Source organism: Pyxicephalus adspersus, chromosome 5, assembly GCF_032062135.1.
Source record: "Pyxicephalus adspersus chromosome 5, UCB_Pads_2.0, whole genome shotgun sequence".
Classification (NCBI taxonomy): Eukaryota; Metazoa; Chordata; class Amphibia; order Anura; family Pyxicephalidae; genus Pyxicephalus; species Pyxicephalus adspersus.
This window is the reverse complement of record NC_092862.1, coordinates 146,536,906-146,555,484: the sequence shown is the minus strand read 5'-3', so window position 1 is coordinate 146,555,484 and position 18,579 is coordinate 146,536,906. Positions and strand designations below refer to the sequence as shown.

General features: G+C 43.6%; 1 protein-coding gene across 1 annotated transcript in view; it reads right to left on the bottom strand.

The window, feature by feature from the left end:
• Positions 1 to 1,524: 1,524 nt before the first annotated feature.
• Positions 1,525 to 18,579, bottom strand: part of PTPN23 (protein tyrosine phosphatase non-receptor type 23) — a 26,534-nt gene continuing 9,479 nt past the window's right edge. The window contains exons 7-25 of the mRNA XM_072413051.1: positions 18,154 to 18,234; positions 17,709 to 17,840; positions 17,413 to 17,460; positions 16,371 to 16,427; positions 16,195 to 16,253; positions 15,493 to 15,572; positions 15,156 to 15,270; positions 14,631 to 14,696; positions 13,679 to 13,824; positions 13,000 to 13,308; positions 11,617 to 11,771; positions 10,494 to 10,645; positions 9,852 to 10,031; positions 6,669 to 9,330; positions 5,930 to 6,114; positions 5,650 to 5,754; positions 5,427 to 5,565; positions 4,985 to 5,098; positions 1,525 to 3,949 (exon numbers count right to left, since the gene is read on the bottom strand). Of these exons, the coding sequence (XP_072269152.1) occupies positions 3,347 to 3,949; positions 4,985 to 5,098; positions 5,427 to 5,565; positions 5,650 to 5,754; positions 5,930 to 6,114; positions 6,669 to 9,330; positions 9,852 to 10,031; positions 10,494 to 10,645; positions 11,617 to 11,771; positions 13,000 to 13,308; positions 13,679 to 13,824; positions 14,631 to 14,696; positions 15,156 to 15,270; positions 15,493 to 15,572; positions 16,195 to 16,253; positions 16,371 to 16,427; positions 17,413 to 17,460; positions 17,709 to 17,840; positions 18,154 to 18,234 (5,388 nt within the window). The 3' untranslated portion in view covers positions 1,525 to 3,346. The remainder of the gene's footprint in view (positions 3,950 to 4,984; positions 5,099 to 5,426; positions 5,566 to 5,649; positions 5,755 to 5,929; positions 6,115 to 6,668; positions 9,331 to 9,851; positions 10,032 to 10,493; positions 10,646 to 11,616; positions 11,772 to 12,999; positions 13,309 to 13,678; positions 13,825 to 14,630; positions 14,697 to 15,155; positions 15,271 to 15,492; positions 15,573 to 16,194; positions 16,254 to 16,370; positions 16,428 to 17,412; positions 17,461 to 17,708; positions 17,841 to 18,153; positions 18,235 to 18,579) is intronic.

Genomic DNA, 18,579 nt, shown 5'->3' with positions numbered 1-18,579 from the left:
ACACGCACGGATACAAGACTTCTCTAGAGCTGCCCCAACTCTCTGGAATGGTCTCCTCGTCCTATTTGGCTTGCTCCTACTTTCTGCTCATTTAAAAGAGCGCTCAAAACCCATTTATTCAAACTTGCCTACCCGGCTTCTTCTGTCATTTGAAACCATCACTACTTCCCACACTACATATCTCCCATCCTATTGTATGTAAATTCCCTCACCTACTAGATTGTAAGCTCTTCGGGGCAGGGTCCTCTCCTCCTGTATCACTGTCTGTATTAGTCTGTCATTTGCAATCCCTATTTAATGTACAGCGCTGCGTAATATGTTGGCGCTATATAAATCCTGTTTAATAATAATAATGACCCCCAGGGCACCATCTAGCCATGTTAGATGAGGAAATACATGTGACAGCAGAATTGCACAAATACAGGGAATTGTTAGTGAAAAATGCACACTACTCAGTTTCACTTACATATTTGTGTTTGCAGCTGATGGATACAAACATTTTATATAAAATGATTTCCATGCTTACCAATTATTGTCTATGGGTCACCTTTACCCCTCACCCCTACTAGAGACCAGCTTCCCAATGGGCAGAATTCAGAAAGGATGTTGGTGGTGGTAGTTGTGGTGGGGGGAGGGGGTGTTGTGTCAGGAAACATAAATTACAGGTGTGTATAAGACAAATGTAAGTGTTCCTGGGACTCCTCCTGACAACCTATGGAATGTACCTGTACAGGTGCTAGCAAGGTGTACCTAATAAAGTGGCCGCTGATTGTACGTGATGTTTTATTGCTTTTGTCCATTTATTCCAAATGAATGAAGACAATGAAGTCATATTTTCCATTTCAGACACCGCTGAATATATTCTATAGCTTATCAATATTTCAATGTTATTAAAGAAAATATTTCACTTGTTTTCTGTCCTAATGATCTATTCCTTCCTCTTCTTTTTTCTGTTCAGATAGTTCCCATACATTCCTTCTATTCCTTGCAGAGATTTGCATTTCCATCCTGCCTGTGGCTACAATTCATGCTCCGTGTCTTTATTTGTAGCCCTCATTGTGCTGTACACAGACTACAAACCTGACCCCCACCCCTATCCATGATACACCGAGCAAGGGATCACGAGACACGGAGTTTTCCAATAGGTAGGAAGCGGACATTGCAGCCACTCTGCTGCCCTCTAGTGTTCATCGGGAAATAGTGATGACCACCAACAGCCTCCACTGACTCCATAAACCAACACTTACCTATTCCTCATAGCTGATCGTGTTTTTGTTGCTAATTATTAATTCTTCCACATAAAGCTGAATTTTTACCAGGAAATTTTATTATTTGTTTAACTTAGTGAAATTATGCATCCTTAGCCTCAGTGTTCCATTAATTGTCAATAGGAGGACAGAGCACAAAGCGGAACCTTCCCCCCAAATCCAATATGAAATATGTGCTGTGTGGGGGTAGCATTGGACATTAATTGGTGCTAAAGCATTTTTGTGACCCAAAAGACAAAAATAAAAACAAAAAAAGTAACATTTTCATTATTTATTTCATAACTTAAAATCTCTTTTCTGTACATAGCGGGGGATGAGATGATTGGGCAGCACTCCGCCTATAACAGAATGCTGTCTACGGGTTGAATATTCACAGAGGATGGAGGTGGGGGGGCCACTTTACTCTGGGAGGTCCTCCGCCTGTAGTTAAGGTTGATTACAGGACAATCTGATGCTCTCCTTTGGCTTCTATACATTCTGGTTGGATAAACATAAACATGGAACCAGGGAACTACAACCTTCGGAAAGTATTTGGCAATCTCAGCCTATAATTGCTCCGTGATAAAATCAGGTTCTCTTAGATTTTAGCTGCAGATATATCCAGCACTATCTTCGCTTGTATTTCATATACAAATATGTGACAGGTTCTCTTTTACAAGGGCTTAAAGTGAAATACTCAACGCAAACAGTAAAACCGCACCTTGTGCTGTGATTGGTGTGAGCAGCCTGAAGCCACATCACATGACCAACAGCAGAGCTCTGCCAGGAGGATCGCAAAGGACTGACCTCTTCCTGAACGTCATCCCACCAACCTTTATGGCAGCTATTGGGGAGGCTCCCCCAGGAGATCTTTACCCCCCAAGCTCTGCCAGGGGTCCAAAAATAAATCTCAGATTGCAGTTTAATTATTTTGCATTCTTTCAAGTTTCGCTTCCTTTTCCCTTTTCATTCATGGTGTCATCAGGTCCATCCACAGGGACAGACAAGAATCCAGCATTACAGCCAAGGACAGAAATGTCATCGGCCAACTCACCAGTCCTCAGGTGTGGCAGCTGCATTCGTTTTCTTGGATTCACCAGGTCAGAACTGTATTTGTGGCCCCACAAGAGAGATTTTGCCTCACTTACTATTGGGCCGGAATAAGACAGAAAATCTGTGACAGACACCCCTCATGTCTTGTCTCATAGGGGCAGGAATTGGAATGCACCCCCTAAAAAAAAAGTTTGGACTGCAGTAAGGCTTTAAGGTGGAACACAAACCAAACACCATCACTTCCCTGTGACCCCCTAAACCTTTGATGAACTTTGTGTCACTGTTCCACTTCCTGCTGGTCTGCTATTGGCCATCACTGCACTAGTGACACCCACACTGCACCCCCCCCCCATCATTCCAGCTTACATTTCCCTTAGAATCACATAATCAGCAGAACACAGCAGCCACTCCCCCTGCAAGCCTGATTTCAGGTCACAGAACCTAGATATAAAGACAAATGTCATGAGATATATCAATGAATTAGGATTGTTTTATACATTTGCCAGGATTTAGCTTTTAAATAAATTCTACATCATGAATTGTGGGTTTGTGTTAAAGGCAGACTCCAACATTAACAGTTTATGAGAGGAGGATCCCACACCGGACTACACAAATGCGGAAAGCGGGTAACACGGGGGCGACGACGCACAAAGTGGGCGGGGTGACTTGGTGTAGTGTAAGGCAGGGTCACACGCAGTTACCATAAAAGTGCTACATGAGAGCCAATCGGGTGAACCGGGTGGGGGTGCTGGAGGGAGAATTAAGGATTCAGCCAAGCAATGGCGTACAGCCGACTCTCATCCAGTCCTCCGGCCCAGGAGAACCAAGGCCAGGTCAGCAGAGACTCCACAATGATGCTGTCTTAAGGCTTTAACAATAGATTAGGGAATGCAGTCATTGTACTGTGTGGGGTCCAATACAGCAGATGGTGTACAGCCCAGTCCCTAAAATGTGGGGCAGAGTCAGTATTTTGTGTACCCACTGTTATAGTCTGGGCCCCCTTAATAATGGTGTGCGGGGGGAACCGTGTCCAGAATCTTTTCCATCTAGGTTTTATTGAGTGTCCACAGAGGGTCCAGCATGCTCAGGGGGTCATCGCCAGGTTTGCTTGCCCGGGATAAGCCGCCGTCATTCTGCGGCTGCAGGAAGCTCTGTTTGTTCATTTTCTGCTTTCCTCGCTGAGAGGAGTCCAGGTTAAAGGCCTCAGGTGTGAGAGAGGCCAGGAGGTTCAGAGATGATGATGGTGGTGGTGGTGGTGGTGGTGGTGGTGGTGCAGTAGGGGCATTGCCGATCGCCGCAGCGGTCACTTCCTCTTTAGAGGCCGATGCATGCTGGGTAATTGCCTCTGCAGGGACGTCAGCGCTGGGACCATTTGAAGCCGGCTGAGGCAGGACTGGAGATGGCGCCGGTTCTAGGAACGTCTGTGCAGAAAGATCCGGCTGGGAGGAGGTTGGAGGGAGAACCATCTGGGACAGATCTGGTAGTACTTGCTCACTTATGACCGGGTTTGGTGGTGGCTGATAATTGTTGGTGGGCTCGGGGCCGCCAGAGAATGGCCTAATACTAAGCTTGGCAATGGTAGCCTGGATGGAGCTGATTGGCATATCACCCCCCAGCACAATGTCCTGTGGATCCTGCAGAGAGTACGGCTAGGATGGAAACAAAGAGTGAGCAAAATAAGAAAATGACAAACATAATGCAAATATAATGCAATCTATCAGCATCAATAACAGTGGCTTATGTATTTCTATTTGTTCCCTGTAATATTACCTATACTTCCTGCGTGTGTACAGTGCTTGTCCTTCGTCATTTCTCCTAAATCATTGCAGCAGCTTTGTGGAATTTAAGTTTGTCTCTTAATGTTCATTTAAAGCCACATCCGTCTAAGGCTGCGTACACATGTTCAATAACTAACAGACAATGAATGACCAACCTCCGAATTATCACATGGCCACATCCCTAGTTTTGAGGGATTAGCTCAATAAATGAGACTTTAGAGGCCAACCATGCTCAATTTACACATAAATGTATTAAAACATATCTTTATTTGAGAACATTAGGAACAGTGACATAAAAATTACATTAAAAATGTGCAACAACCACAATCAAATATTCCTGTATGGGTTGCCCAATCCTAGGGACACACATTGCTGATTTTCGACGCGTAAAATTGACCTGTTCTGACTTACATACAAATTCAACTTAAGAACAAACCTACAGTCGCTATCTCGTATGTAACCCAGGGACTACCTGTACTTGTATTGAGTAAAATACAATTGCTATGCCAGAAGATCCCCTCTCTCTTTCTTCCTATATGCTCTTAAAATTCTTTGCTGTGATTTGGGACTTGCATTACATTAAGGCTTTTATAATGCTAATAATACTGAAAAACTTCCATAAATGTCTTCAATACGGTATTTATCTTTAGCCAACCAACACCTTTCCATTTTTCTTCTCCTGCCACCGACCTTTCTATTCTGAGCACTCATCCCCAACCCTTGTCTTCCCTTTCAGTGTTCTCCTCGGACACTTTTAGCTGGGTGCTAGTAACCCCCTGGCTGTTTTTGGGGGGTTACTGATGAGTTGGGTCACAATACAGGGGCTGCCTTTCATGTCACTTCCTTTCTCTGGATATTTATCTCCAGCCAGTTACCTTTGTCCCACCACCTCCTACAATCACTTACCTTTTGGGAGGAAGCGTGTTGTGGCTTGGTGGAGGAAGGGGTACAGACCCCATGTCTCTGCAAAACTTGTTCCGCGTGTTTTAGAACCGCTTCATAGCAGAACTTTAGATGTATCTGTAAACATAAGACGAGGATGTCAAATCAAAGTTTTTTGGTTCATTAATGGACTGTATAATATTTATCTTATTCAGATTCTAGAAACACAGCACTAATTCATTTAGACATAATCCATGCAAACTAATTCCGGGGCTGAAATGGGACAATCCTGCAAATCCTGGTGAGATTGTGCAAAATTCCCACCTTGCAATGTTGCAGCATAATTATTGGAGGATTGAGGAAATGCTTGTGGCTGTATATTGTGGCATGCATTAATGTTACAGAAAAGCCCACATTAGGAGTGCAGTGGCACTTTCATACTTTTATCCTCCTTCAGGCAACATACCTTCTCCTGCAGCATGTGTTTCCGCTGCTGCCTCATCTTCTTCACCAGCTGAGCCAAGTCTGGAATACCATTTCCAGCCTCCACTTCCTGCATGGCAGCATATAACAGACAGAAGGCTCCCGTCCTTCCTACACCGGAGCTACGAAAGATCAAACAAATGGAAAACATGAAATCTGGAGTCTACAGATATATTCAGTACATTGCTGGGAGGAGAATCACTCACCTGCAGTGCACTACGATGGGCATGTGAAGAGGCCGCTGGTGTAAGTAGTGTTTATGAACATCCTGGATGAACCGTAATAAGTTTCCTTTACTATCAGGGAGTCCTCTGAAAGAAAAAACACTTTGTTTTTTGGATCTGCAGCCCCTCTTCCCCCATAAATACAAATCCTCTGGCAGGTGAAACAGTTCCTATATATTTATTCTATCTGTGAATTCAGCAATTTGCCAATATTCATTGAAAAGTGAAAGGTTGTACAAAAAATGTCATATGAGGGACTTACAGCTCAGGCCAGGAGGTGAATTGCAGGTGAATGATCGAGCGTTTCAGGCTTTGGTCTTTGTACTGCAGTGAGATGACCCTTTCCACGTGCGTGTCGGCCACCTTATGGCTTGTCAGAGTCAGCGTGATGTGTCCATGAAGAACGGACTGACCACGCTCGGTGGGGAAATAGCGCACCACTTTTTGCTGTGCAAAGAAGAACAATCCGTACTTATTACACATAGAGTGACAAAAAAGTGAACAGAAGTGTGAGCACCACAAATCCCATCAATGAAATGTGGAAAGACAACGGCACAATGACCCCAGGCTACATCCTAAAACCACCCCATACAACCCACTGGTGATGGTCTGTCATTTGCAACCCCTATTTAATGTACAGCGGTGCATAATATGTTGGCGCTATATAAATCCTGTTTAATAATAATTTACAGAAGTTGATTCACAACAGTCTTGTGGATGAGAAATGAAAAGCAGCAGACTGATGAGATATTGTTCTCTCTTCTTTTCAGGATGTTTCTTGTTAAAATGTGAATACTGCAGGGTATGCAATTTGCTCTTTTTGCTAATTTGCTGTATAGGGACCACAAAAGCTGAACACAACAAATTTAGATTCACTGCTTACAATGATAAATATAATGATCTAAAAACCAGATTGAAGAACTGAATTACTTTGTGTCTTACCTCTGCTAAAATAAAGCTTTAATGAAATGAGTGCAGGCATGACAGTGGTACACGCTCACCTTTTCTATCTCCAGGTCAGACACCAGCATGACAATCAGTGAGACCTTTTGCTCATAAATCATCAGCCAGAAGTCAGATGCGGTCCCCACCAGTGGGGCCTGGGTGGCAATAATGGTGGGACAGTAGGAGGATAAGTCTTCAATCTTGCTCGCATTGATGTAGTCGTCTTTCCCTGACTGCAGAACTATACGATTCTTGTCGTAGGGCATGATGTCCTGATGTCTGTTCTTCATGGAGTAGCAGCGAGCGATGGCAATAGACAGATTTCTGGCCTCCTTTTCCTGAGCGTCCTGGAAGTCCTTCCACATCAAGTCGAGTTGAGTCGCAGCACCAGGCACGGGTTTGTCAAGAGCACTCACCGTAACCTGAAAGCAATCGAGTTCAGACAACAGCCTCATCACATGCTCCGGTTTCTCATAAGGGTCATGCTCTATCAGTTGAATGCCTTTGGGTTTCTGTCCATCCTTAGAGTCGGCCTTGGTTGGTTGTAACAAGGGTTGCCCTACGGCTGTCTTGGAACCACCATGTTGGCTTTCAGGACTAGAGGACAGGAGGTCATCAGTTGTGGAATTCTGCCTCTGAAACACGGGTTCTGTAGAGCCTTGGCCTAAAGTTGTTGTTCCAGGTGTCAGTGAAGGAGGAGGTCTCTGAGACATGGCCGCGGCAGTGGACACAGCTGTAGGAAGAACTGTTGGAGGCTGAACGACCAGAGATGGCTGTGGAGAGGGCGTTGGAGATGGAACAGCTGCAGCCCCTGAAACAATGGCAGCACCTGGAATCTGGCTGAGAGCTGGGCTGCTGGCAGGCTGTATGTGGAGAGGGAGTACTGTACCCTGAGATGCTCCAATAGGCATTTGAGGTCCTGAAGGTACAGAATTTACAATTCCACTAGCAGGAGGAACTTGGTGTCTTACAGGGGCAACAAAGGGCATAGATGGTGTAATCTGGGAGGCTGATCCAGGAGGTAGAGGCTGAGCTGCTGGAACGGCATGTGGGAGCATATGAGGAGTAGACTGGCTCAAAGGTGGAGGTACAGGTTGTAGGGGCTGAGGAGCAGCTCTTGGAAGAGCGCCGGGGAATGTTGTATGAAGTGGCGGCTGATCTTGTTGTGCAACAGGAAAACGCTGCCCCATCAAATGTGGAGGAACTTGAACACCAGGGGGCACAGGCTGCATTGCAGAGTGAGGAGGCTGCATATTGGAAGTGGGTGGTGGTCCAGTAGAATGGCTAGGATGCACTGTGGAGTGAGGCGGCTGTATAGGGGCATGTGGAGGCTGGATAATAGAACCTGGTGGCTGCATAGCAGCATGTGGAGGCTGGATTGAAGAACGTGGCGGCTGCATAGCAGCATGTGGGGACTGCATTGGAAACTGCTGAAAATGTTGCGTAGGAGGCAGTGGGGTACCAAGAGGCAGCCCTGGAGGCTGCCCTTGCTGCTGATACGCAGTAGGCTGCTGTGGATGGACTGGGGCCCTCATCTGAGGAGCAAAATGAGGCTGGGCAGGTGTTCCATACTGTGGATGAAGGGGCTGTGGCTGGACCTGAGCGTCCATTCTAGGTTGTGTTTGACCAGGAATTGGAAACATCTGAAGGTGGGGTGGGGGAGGCTGAGCATAATTCTGAGCTCCAATCTGCGAGTATAGAAAAGGAGTATTCTGGCCAACTATAGTAGGAGCAGGGGCTCCAATATAACCACTCTGAGGATGACTCAAAGGTTGAGCTTGTGGAACAACTCCAGCTGGGACTGATCCTGGTAACCGGGGGGCTGCATAGCTTGATATGGGCCCCTGAATACTGTCCACTGTAGTTGTTGCAGGCCGGATTGCTTGTGTTACTGGAGGTTGCATATTGTTTGGCAGCATATGGTTAGGGAACCGACGGTCAGAATCAAAAGGCTGCACAGTTACACTTTGGGTGAAGGCAGGGTGTAAAGTCCCTGCATGTGAAACATGTGGACCAACTCCAAACGTTGCTGCAACATTTGGCTTAAACTGAGCTGCTAATGGTGCTGCTCCAGAGACAGGTGTAGGCATATGCTGAGGGGAAGTTCTCTGTGTCATCGCTGCAGGCAAATACCCTGGTGCCACAGGGGCAGAGGCTGGGTTCGGTTGTACAGGCCCACTTGGTGAATACACTTTTGGAATCCTTGAAGGAGAAGAGTCTGGTATTTGGCCATGTGTGATGGCCTGATTTGGGGAAGGATGCATGAACTGTGAAGGAACAGCAGTTCCTGAAGTCACTGGAGGAATATTGCCATAAGAGACAGGTGGAAAGGCTTGGCCAGGCACAGTACCTGTGGGGTATGACGTGGGATGGGCATTAAAAGGAGCCTGGCTGAAAGGCAGGGCATGCAGGTCTGGCATGGGGGCAGTGGCTGTTCTAATGCCACGAAAACGGTCTGGCATTCCACTATATGCAGCCACTGGCCCCACAGGAAAGGTGCCAAGGGTATCAGCTGTCAGCCGGTCCAGATGGGCAACCAGGGCATCAGGGGGTAAACTCTTTAGCTCTTCCGGAAGATCAGAAAGGAAGAGGGATGAAAACTTCTGAATGTCAGCCAGATCAGCTGCAGGAATGTTATCCAGGTCCACGTCAGAAACCTTCTTCTCGAGCGCTGGTTTAGGAGCTGTCGGCCGAGGAGGAGGCTTCTTTTTCATCTCCCTATCAAAACAAAAGAAATGCTAAAATAGAACCCAGAAAATACCCTGGTCAAAAAATTACATTTCAATTACATGACTTTTTTTTTGCAAGCTGACTAAAGGGACAGACCCTATCAAATAAACGGCTGTAATTGTCAATCATCTTCTGCACCTGGATACCTGGGTGGCAAAAATCCATATAGGTGACTGTAAACTCACCTAAATGGTGCCAAATCCATATCTACGTATATATGCAGCCAGAAAGTTTCCAGGTTCATCATTCTTTTATAAATCAAATCAAATATTGCTACCCCCCCCCCCCAGACAAATACCAAGGGGAGGTGAAAACTTTTGAAAGGCACTGTACTAAAGATCCTGGATGCTGCAGCGGCCATTGTGCCTTAGAACCAACAATGCTTCTGGGAGTCAGGCAATGGTGGCGGGTCTGAGCCTTAGCTTTGCGGGGTAAAACCATTCTGGCAGGGTCCCTTTATTATTACATTCACAAGTAGCAATATTGCAACACACAGAATTGATACGTACCGTTCCAGGATTGCCTGTCGGCTGGACTGGGAGGCCTCAAAGACCGTTCTTGTTTTTTCTAGAAGTTTGGCAACTTTGCTTTCTAAATCGGCATAAAAGTCTTTCCCTTCTTGAGATTTCTTCATTAGATCCTCGTAGGCTTGATAGGAGGAGATGAGAGTCTGTATAGTGTGATTCCACCTAAAGTACCAAGGAAAAATTGTAATTAGTCAATACAATAGTTTTTAACCAGCAATTGTTTAGTGGCAACACTGGAAAAAGACATCATGGTTTCCCTGCGAGTGAAATAAACCGCAGATAAACAAATTACAGCTGCATCTGCCTTTTCCGGGGACAGTTATTTTATTACCAGATGTAAGTATTTAGAAAGAAAACTACTACAAAAATAAAGAAGTGGCAGGATCCCCTGGTATTCCCTTCTAATTAATACAATTGCATTCAAGGAACTCAAGCAATCAATGCAGTCAATCAAGCAATGCACATTTAGCATAAAGAAAGCCCAGCAACTTGTTTGCATTAGGCTACTAATAAAATGAGGTTGCAGATCTGTGTCCCATTATCTAGGTGGTTATCTTCCTCTGCCCTGGCCATTGCATAGGCCCGGCAAAGTTACGAAATAAGGAAGATTATTGGTAAACTTACTTCTGTTCTGCGTCTGTGAGGACTTTCCGTATCGGCGCGTACTTCACATTGGCTTCAGTTAGAGCTTTCAGAATGTTCTCTTGTGCTGACAAGTTCTGGTCGATGTAAACTTTTAACTGGTCGTACTTCTTCAGCTGTTCGCCAAAAAGTTTCTACAGGAAGCAGATCCAGGAGCAGTTTGTTAGGAGAGGTCCAACAGTGGTTGCATTCAGACCCAGGCACAACCAAGCCAGAGAAGGTGGACTGCTTGGGGTAACAGTACAAGTTCTAGAAGTCTCTAGAAGGATACAAGACTTCTCTAGAGCTGCCCCAACTCTCTGAAATGGTCTTCCTCTTCCTATTCAGCTTGCTTCTACTTTCTGCTCATTTATAAGAGCGCTCAAAACCCATTTTTTAAAATTTGCCTATCCATCTTCTTCTGTCTTTTAAAACCATCACTAATTCCCACCACTACAATTCCCCCCTCTATTGTGAGTAAATTCCCCCACCTCCTAGAGTGTAAGCTCTTCGGGGCAGGGTCCTCTCCTCCTCCTGTATCACTGTCTGTATCTGTCTGTCATTTGCAACCCCTATTTAATGTACAGCGTAATGTAATATGTTGGCAGTATATAAATCCTGTTTATTAATAATAATAATAATAATAATAATAATAAAGTCTCAATTTTCTTTTTCTTTAGGTTTTTTTAGACTTTTAAAATGATATATAAAGAGTAACTTTTGCTGCTTTATATTCCGATAACTCTTTATAGTGTTATACTATCCCCTGAATTTTATATAAAGTTTGACAAATGCTTTTTCCCTCCCTGTGGATGTTGGCATTGCTGGTTTTGTGCATGCAAGGTATTATTTTAAAGAATTGACCCAAAGGAAATGGATCTGTCTCTAAATCTATGCACTAAACAAGTACTGCAACCACTGTAACCCCAAAGACACCATTACTGCATTATTGTACAAAGACCTAACAAACCCTGGTCTGCATCTATAAATGAAACTGAATGCAAAAAAACATTTGTGTGATCAAAAGAAACCAAGTTGTCAATGTTATGAAACAGAAAATAAAAGGAAAGATGTGTTGGTTGCTGGACATACACACAGCTCTTCTGTACAGACAAAGCTTCCTGACCTTCATCTCAGATCGGTCGGCCGTGACGAGAGAGGTTGTGATGTCATCTTTCTGTATGGTGTCCCGTAACTGCTGCTCCAAAGACAAGCGCTGATCTCTCATCTCACGGACCTTGTGCAGGATCCTCTTCAGGTTCTGCAGAACTGACTTGTCATCTGAAAAGACAGCATGTGGTCATTTGCATGTAAAAAGAACACTAAAGATCCTCAGTTACTTTATCCAACAGCTGCAAAACTGTTAAGAAACAGGCAGATGGTAGACTTATTGGACCCAAAGGACCCTCAAATGTTAATTGTCTCCAGGCAATATCACAAAAATTGTACATTTAGTCTGATATTGCTTTGGAAAAATGGCAGTGCGTTTCATGTGTCTAGGTAACCCCCTGTGTGTGGTGATAGCATTGCTTATCTGGCTACAATTATTCCTGACAAAGTGAATATATTTATTAGGAAGCAAGTGCACAGTCTGCTCCTGAAGGTAATGTGTTGAAATCAGGAAAAACTGACAAGTGGTTAGTATTTAGCAGCTGACAAGAGCCAATTGTGATGGGTGAAAGCATCTTAAAAGGGGTTGGTCTTGTGTGCTGTTTTCAGTATACAGTGGTTCATACCTAACAAAAGTGGTCCAAGGAAGGACAATCGGTCTGACCCCAAATTTGCTGATGTGAGCAGGGAGCAAAGGTTAGCACGACTGGTCTGATCTCACAGAGGAGCTCCCATAGCACAAACTGCTTAATACACAACTGACCATGAGGGAATGGTGTCAGAACACACAGAGCACTGCAGCTCTGAGACCAGTCAACGTACCCATGCTGACCCCTGGCCACTAACAAAATCACTTATAATATTAGGCAGCTGGTTTATTATTTTGGCTGACCAGATCTACAAAGTAGGAATGTGCTTAGGAAGTACCATGAAAACTCCACATTTTTTCTTCCTTTATTTTGGGTAGGTGCCGAGGCTCTTCTGTTCTTTACATCTGCAATGTTAAATCATCTAAGGTGTTGCTGCTGTTGTTTACTCATCTCGCCAGATTTGGAGTGAGGTTTGGAGATGTCATTGTCTGCTCATCTCACCAGGTTTTGTGATGCCATTGCTGTGCTGATCATTGTTCTCCTTGCTGGAAGCTTACAAAGGCCACAAAGTAAAGCCCTGTCTCTACCAAGATGGCTGCCTCCAAAAGACACAGCACAAGGCAAGGTAAAGAAGTAATAGATAAAATAAAGCTGCAAGGAGTCCACTGACAATAATAGTGACTAAACCTTTGTCTATTGCCTGATATATTTTGTACAGGGCATTTGCTTCAGTTGTTCTTTAGCATACATGTTATAGAGAAGATGTGAGCTGTTCTGTAGCAGGCAAACATAGAAGAGGTTTTGCTTACCCTCAGTTAGGTTGGGCACAGGAAGTGCCTGTTGGAGCTGGTCCAGGGGCCCGCTGAGCAGCCTCAGATTACTGATGTGTAGATTCATAGCTTTGTGCAGCTCGGTGTTGGTGAAGCTGGCCTTCTCATGCACCTCCATGTACTTGGTCCATTCTTTTCTCACCTCAGTCATTGAAGGGGAGGAGGGGGCTGCTGACTCCTGTTTGCCAATCTCCTCCTGCATCTTCTTTTCCTGCTTCTCCTCTTCATCTAGAAGGTCCTTAATGTCTTTCAGTGAGGCCTCTACATCGGTATACACCCCGGAGAGTACTGGAATTACACAGCACAAATATACACCATCAAGGACAGTCAAGACTGCAAACAAACAAAAACTTCTACACAAGAAGGAAGTGTAAATCTATAAACAACTTTCCAACTAAAAAAAATTGCTAAAAATGATAGTAATCCAATAAGGCATTGGTCCCCATCCCCCAGGCTGCAGACAAGTGCCGGTCCTTGGCTGAGGAGTTGAGTGCTGCAAATGACAGGAGGCAGAAGCGCCAGCAGCGGGAGCGCCGGTGGCCCTCCTTAAGCTGCTCTAAACCTAGTGACAGTGTGACAGCAGGAGCGCGGGAGGTTGGTGACCATTGCATTATAGTAATATACGGTCATTAATTGTACCCACCCAGACAGTGCTTACCCTGCATAGACTGTACTAGACTCTTCACTGTGTCTGGCCGCACACTGAGAGCTGCACATTTCTCCATCAGGGCCGGGGGGATGTGGCTGTACATATCCAGGTTGTCCACTGTGTCTGGATCGAGCTGCAGAGAGTCTGTGAACTGACTGCCAAGGGGGAAAAAGAAAACAAAAAGGTGACAAAAGTGCACCAAGACACACAAAAAATGACTTTATATTTGTTTTAGGTGTAAAATCCTTAGAAACAAAATGACAATGTGTTACAGAGAAAATCTAATGTCACAGAAAATCTATTTTAACGTATTGTAGCTTCCTGTAATAGAGCGACATCAAGGCTGCACTGCTTCCGAATACAAAGCAGAATTGTTACCCTCATGAAGGCTGCTTAAACTACAGTAGCGTGAGATGGTGTTGCAGGGGTTGGGATTATCTGCATTTTAACTGCTGGCCACCCCTAATCCGGTCTACTGCTTTCTGGATTGGCGGCACTGTTACTGGAACTCTCCCACTGCAATCTGCATTGTCCAGGGCAGGGGGAGGGTATCGGTCAGGGATGGCAAAGGAAATACCCATGGAATGCCAGAGAACTTTAAAGAAGTTTCCCCATCTTTCTGCTCCTGTGGCTGTCATTTTCACAGAGCTTGATGCCAGACTACAAAAAAGCCACAATTGATAATGTGATAATAAATGCAGACCTGACCACTTATTTAGTAAAGATAATATGTGCACCGGGAATATCCAAATATCTACAGATGCAAGCTTTAAAATACTTCAGACTGTTGTGACACCAGGTGATCACTGTGCACAATATACGTGATAACCTGTGGTATATATCATTGTGATCATAACACTAATATAAATCAAGCTGCAGATGAGGAATGTTTTCGTGGCACACAAAATGGGCTCTTCCTAGGTGTAACCTTTGCAGAAGCTATAATATAAAGTAAACTTACTCCAGAATTTCATTCTTGGCTTCTATTTTGGACATGATCTCTCGCAGCAGTTTGGCTTTCTCCTCACTAGAAGCGAAAATGGCAAAGTCAGGCAGAATGAACAATGACTCAAAAGAGAACAGCCATGATTCTAAATTCACAATAATAAGTACAAGGCAGATATTAGCACTAGCAGTCTATAGCTGATCAGTGATGGACTCAACTTTATCACATAGAATAATAAATGCAAGGATATGATTCGCTGTTATCGATGACATGTTTCTCTTCAAACAGGAATCCTATGTGTATGCAGGAATCCTATGTGTATGCACACAATGTGAGCCTTGCTGACAAGAACTTGCTTGGGGACATTAGGAGGGTTTAACACTCCTAGAATTATTACTGGTTGAATCGTATCTCAGCATTTATGTTCTGTTATGTCCCCATCTGAAGAAAATGATCCAATGCAATTCTGTTGTAAAACATTAAGGAACATCTGATGTCTTGTTACCTGGATTGCATGTTTAGTGCCGAAACTTTACTCACCTGTATAGTGAGGAGGCTTCATGTGCCGCCATAGGAACCAGTTTGGAGAAAATATCAGGCCCAGTCACAGCGGGGTCAGTGGGGTTTACAGGAAGAGGCTTTACTAATGGGGCACCTGGGGAACCAAAAAACAAAGTGAGACCAGAATTCTATAAAAGTATTGGGAATGTTAGGACTAACCAGGCTGCATAAGGGTGGAAGGGAACAAAGCTAGAAAATGACAGTTCAGTGCTAGGGTCCCAAGGTTATATAAGATGCCAGTTAAAAACTAGAAAAAAATGATCAATAATCCTTCCTATTATTGATTACATAAATAAAGAATTTCCATTTAAAGCACCTTTCACAGCTTGCAGGGTATCCAGAGCAGGGACAGATTCATGGTAGATAAAGTCGTTGTCTTTCTTGGCAGAGTTGCACCTGTATTGAGGGAGATATCATGATAACGTTATTCAGTAATGGAAGGAGAAGGTTAAAATTCTTTATCAAAGAACATAAATATAGCCAGAAATGTTACTTTACTGAGTGAAAAATTCAAGGTTAGCTACTAATAATTCCTAAAAAGTTTTCCTTTGTATCCCAAGCAAACTTTAGATACGCTATAGCAGTGTTCTCCCCAGCCCCTTTCACCCGGGTGCACCACCTGGCACTTTTCAGGAATCATCCGGCTGTTTTTGGGTGGTTACTGAAGAGTTGGGTCACAATATCGGGGCTGCCACCCACCAAAAGCTTCTTCAGACCCAGCTTAAAAAAAATTCCAGGTTAAACACTGCTATAGGCCCAAAGTACTGTTTATACGATTGATTCTGATTTACTGCTTTCAGCTGCAATTATAGAATGCTGCAATTAAAGGGGTTGGCTGTAGGGAACGGGTGAATTATTGGCAGTCTGTACACTATTCACTGCTATATGCAGAAAAAACTGCTTTCATCTACAGAAGCTTCATACATACGGAACTACTGATTAACCTTAGCTCCATGATTCTACCACATCCATGGAGAACGTGAATTACAGAAGAAAACATTCTGAACTTTACACTTACTTTCCTCCAATCACATCCATAGTGAAACGCAGGGCTTCCTGGACAGTGGACGGCTGACCCTACAGAAGAGGGAGATGGCAGTAAGTAGAAGACCTGGGATTAACATACAACACATACATGGCAGAAGTGGAACACGCAAGGAAATCAATGTTTGAATAAGATGCAGCAACTTATACCTTGGACAGTTTAATAGCTTCATTGAGTTTGTCCAAAGCACTTTGCAGATAGGCGACCTGTAAACAAAAGAAAATCAGGGAAAAATATAAACCTCATCATGTTTTAAATTAAAATACAAAAAAGTGGCTGCTAATGTGTTGACAACACTGTCTGTGCTGCACTGAAATCCCAAGCAGTGATGTCAGACTTGCCTAATTCTCACAAGAGACGGTGAGACTGACTTATTAAAGCTCTCCAAGGCTGGAGAGGAAACACTTTCATCAGTGAACCTGGGTGATCCAGCAAATCTGGAATGGATCTGGTCCAGGATTGAAAACAATTGCTAACAAATAGCAAATGACTTAAAAAATCCATTCCTGGATCACCCAGCTTTACTGATGAAAGTGTTTCCTCTCCAGCCTTGGAGAGCTTTATTAAATCGGGCCCATTGTGTTTTCTTTATGTGTGTAATGGGGGAGATGGACACAGACAGGATGTTATACACTGTACTTTATTTGTGATGTTATCTGGTTGCAGATAGTGATTTCAGACAATATTTTAATACAATTGTCTTTTTCAGATTTCTATTGATAAACAGATGATGATTCTTATTAAGACAGATAATAAGGTGATCTCTTAGATTGTAAGCTCTTAGGGGCAGGGTCCTCTCCTCCTCCTGTGTCACTGTCTGTATCTGTCTTTCATTTACAACCCCTATTTAATGTACAGCGCTGTGGAATATGTTGGCACTATAAACTGTTTATTCATAATGATAATATTAATAATAATAACATCAGTTTATTAGCTTCATTCTTGCATCTACAGACATTAGAAAACATCAATTTATTCTGGCTGTGTTTTGTAGGCCACCTTATGACCATAGCCAACAACCTTTGGCTGACCCAGAACCATGCAAAGCAGATCAGCTATGACATCTTCCAGTCCAAATGACATGTTTACCTTCTAGAAATCTGGGTGCCTGCAGTCTAAAGGCAGCTTAAATAAGTTGTTTGTTCCAATTCAGGAAATGACTAATCAGTAAGTAGGTTAATGTGTACTTACCTGCTCTCCATACTTTTGCTGCTCCTCTGCTTGTTTCCCCATGTGTAGCTGTAAAGATATTGCAAACCCAGAAAGTTATTATTCTAATTTCAGAGGAAAGCCCAGTTCTACATAAATAAAGATTCTCTGGTTTGTATTGTTTTCCTTTATCTCAGTGCCATTCTTAGGAAAGATGACAATAAAACATCAGATGATTTGAGATGACTGCAATAAGTCACAGTAGCCCTTGAGGACTAATCTAATGCGGACTGCAATACAACCACCAGTTTCTGCCATTTTTTAATGGATTCACTTACATGAGCGACTGCAGCAAAGTAATAAATCTTCATCTGCACCAGCTTCTTCCAGTCCTTTTGGATCTTTCCCAGCAGAGAGGCTGTTTCTGAATTCTCGAGAGCCCGACACGCCTCCTTGTAGTAGTCTACAACCTGTTTAAAAACATTGTTCTTCAGCGGAGCAACAGGCATATCATGGAATTGATTTGGTAAGGAAAGGAATGAAACATATAACGGATATAGAATACAGCAAGGAATTCTATCAAATCAAATGAGGGCCAATTAAATAAACATTTCTGAAACCAAAGTATTCAGAAATGTATTCATAAGTGCAAATTTTGCTAATTTTTTTTTAGATTCTACCATTTTTAACATCTCAGAACAAAGGACTGAAGAGACTCACATAATCAATTGTGCAAATATGACGACACTTACAGGTCAGTATGCGCCATGTCCTCACACTCACCTGTGCACTGATCCTCGCCACAAGGAAGCTCTTTCTGTTATCAAGCATTGACTTCTCCAGCAGACACTCCTGAGCCTGACCCTATGGGGAGAACACAGCGCTGTGTAGGTATAGGAATTTCTATCTGGTTAACAGGATACACAAAATCCATCAACCTGTCATTCTCAAACACTACAAAACATGTTTATAAAAATGTATCACAACCTTATTGGTCTGATAAGATATAGGTCTGTCAGCAGGAGATTTAGTGTGGCTCAAAGGTTTATATATGAATCTAGAGCAGTGATTTTCAACCACTGTGCCGCGGCACACTAGTGTGCCATGAGAGATCTTTAGCTGTACCGTGGGAAATTATCTAATTACCATTGTCGAGTGTCTGTGCTGTAGTGACTGGCAGAGTAATGTAATACTCTTCCATGTCAGTGG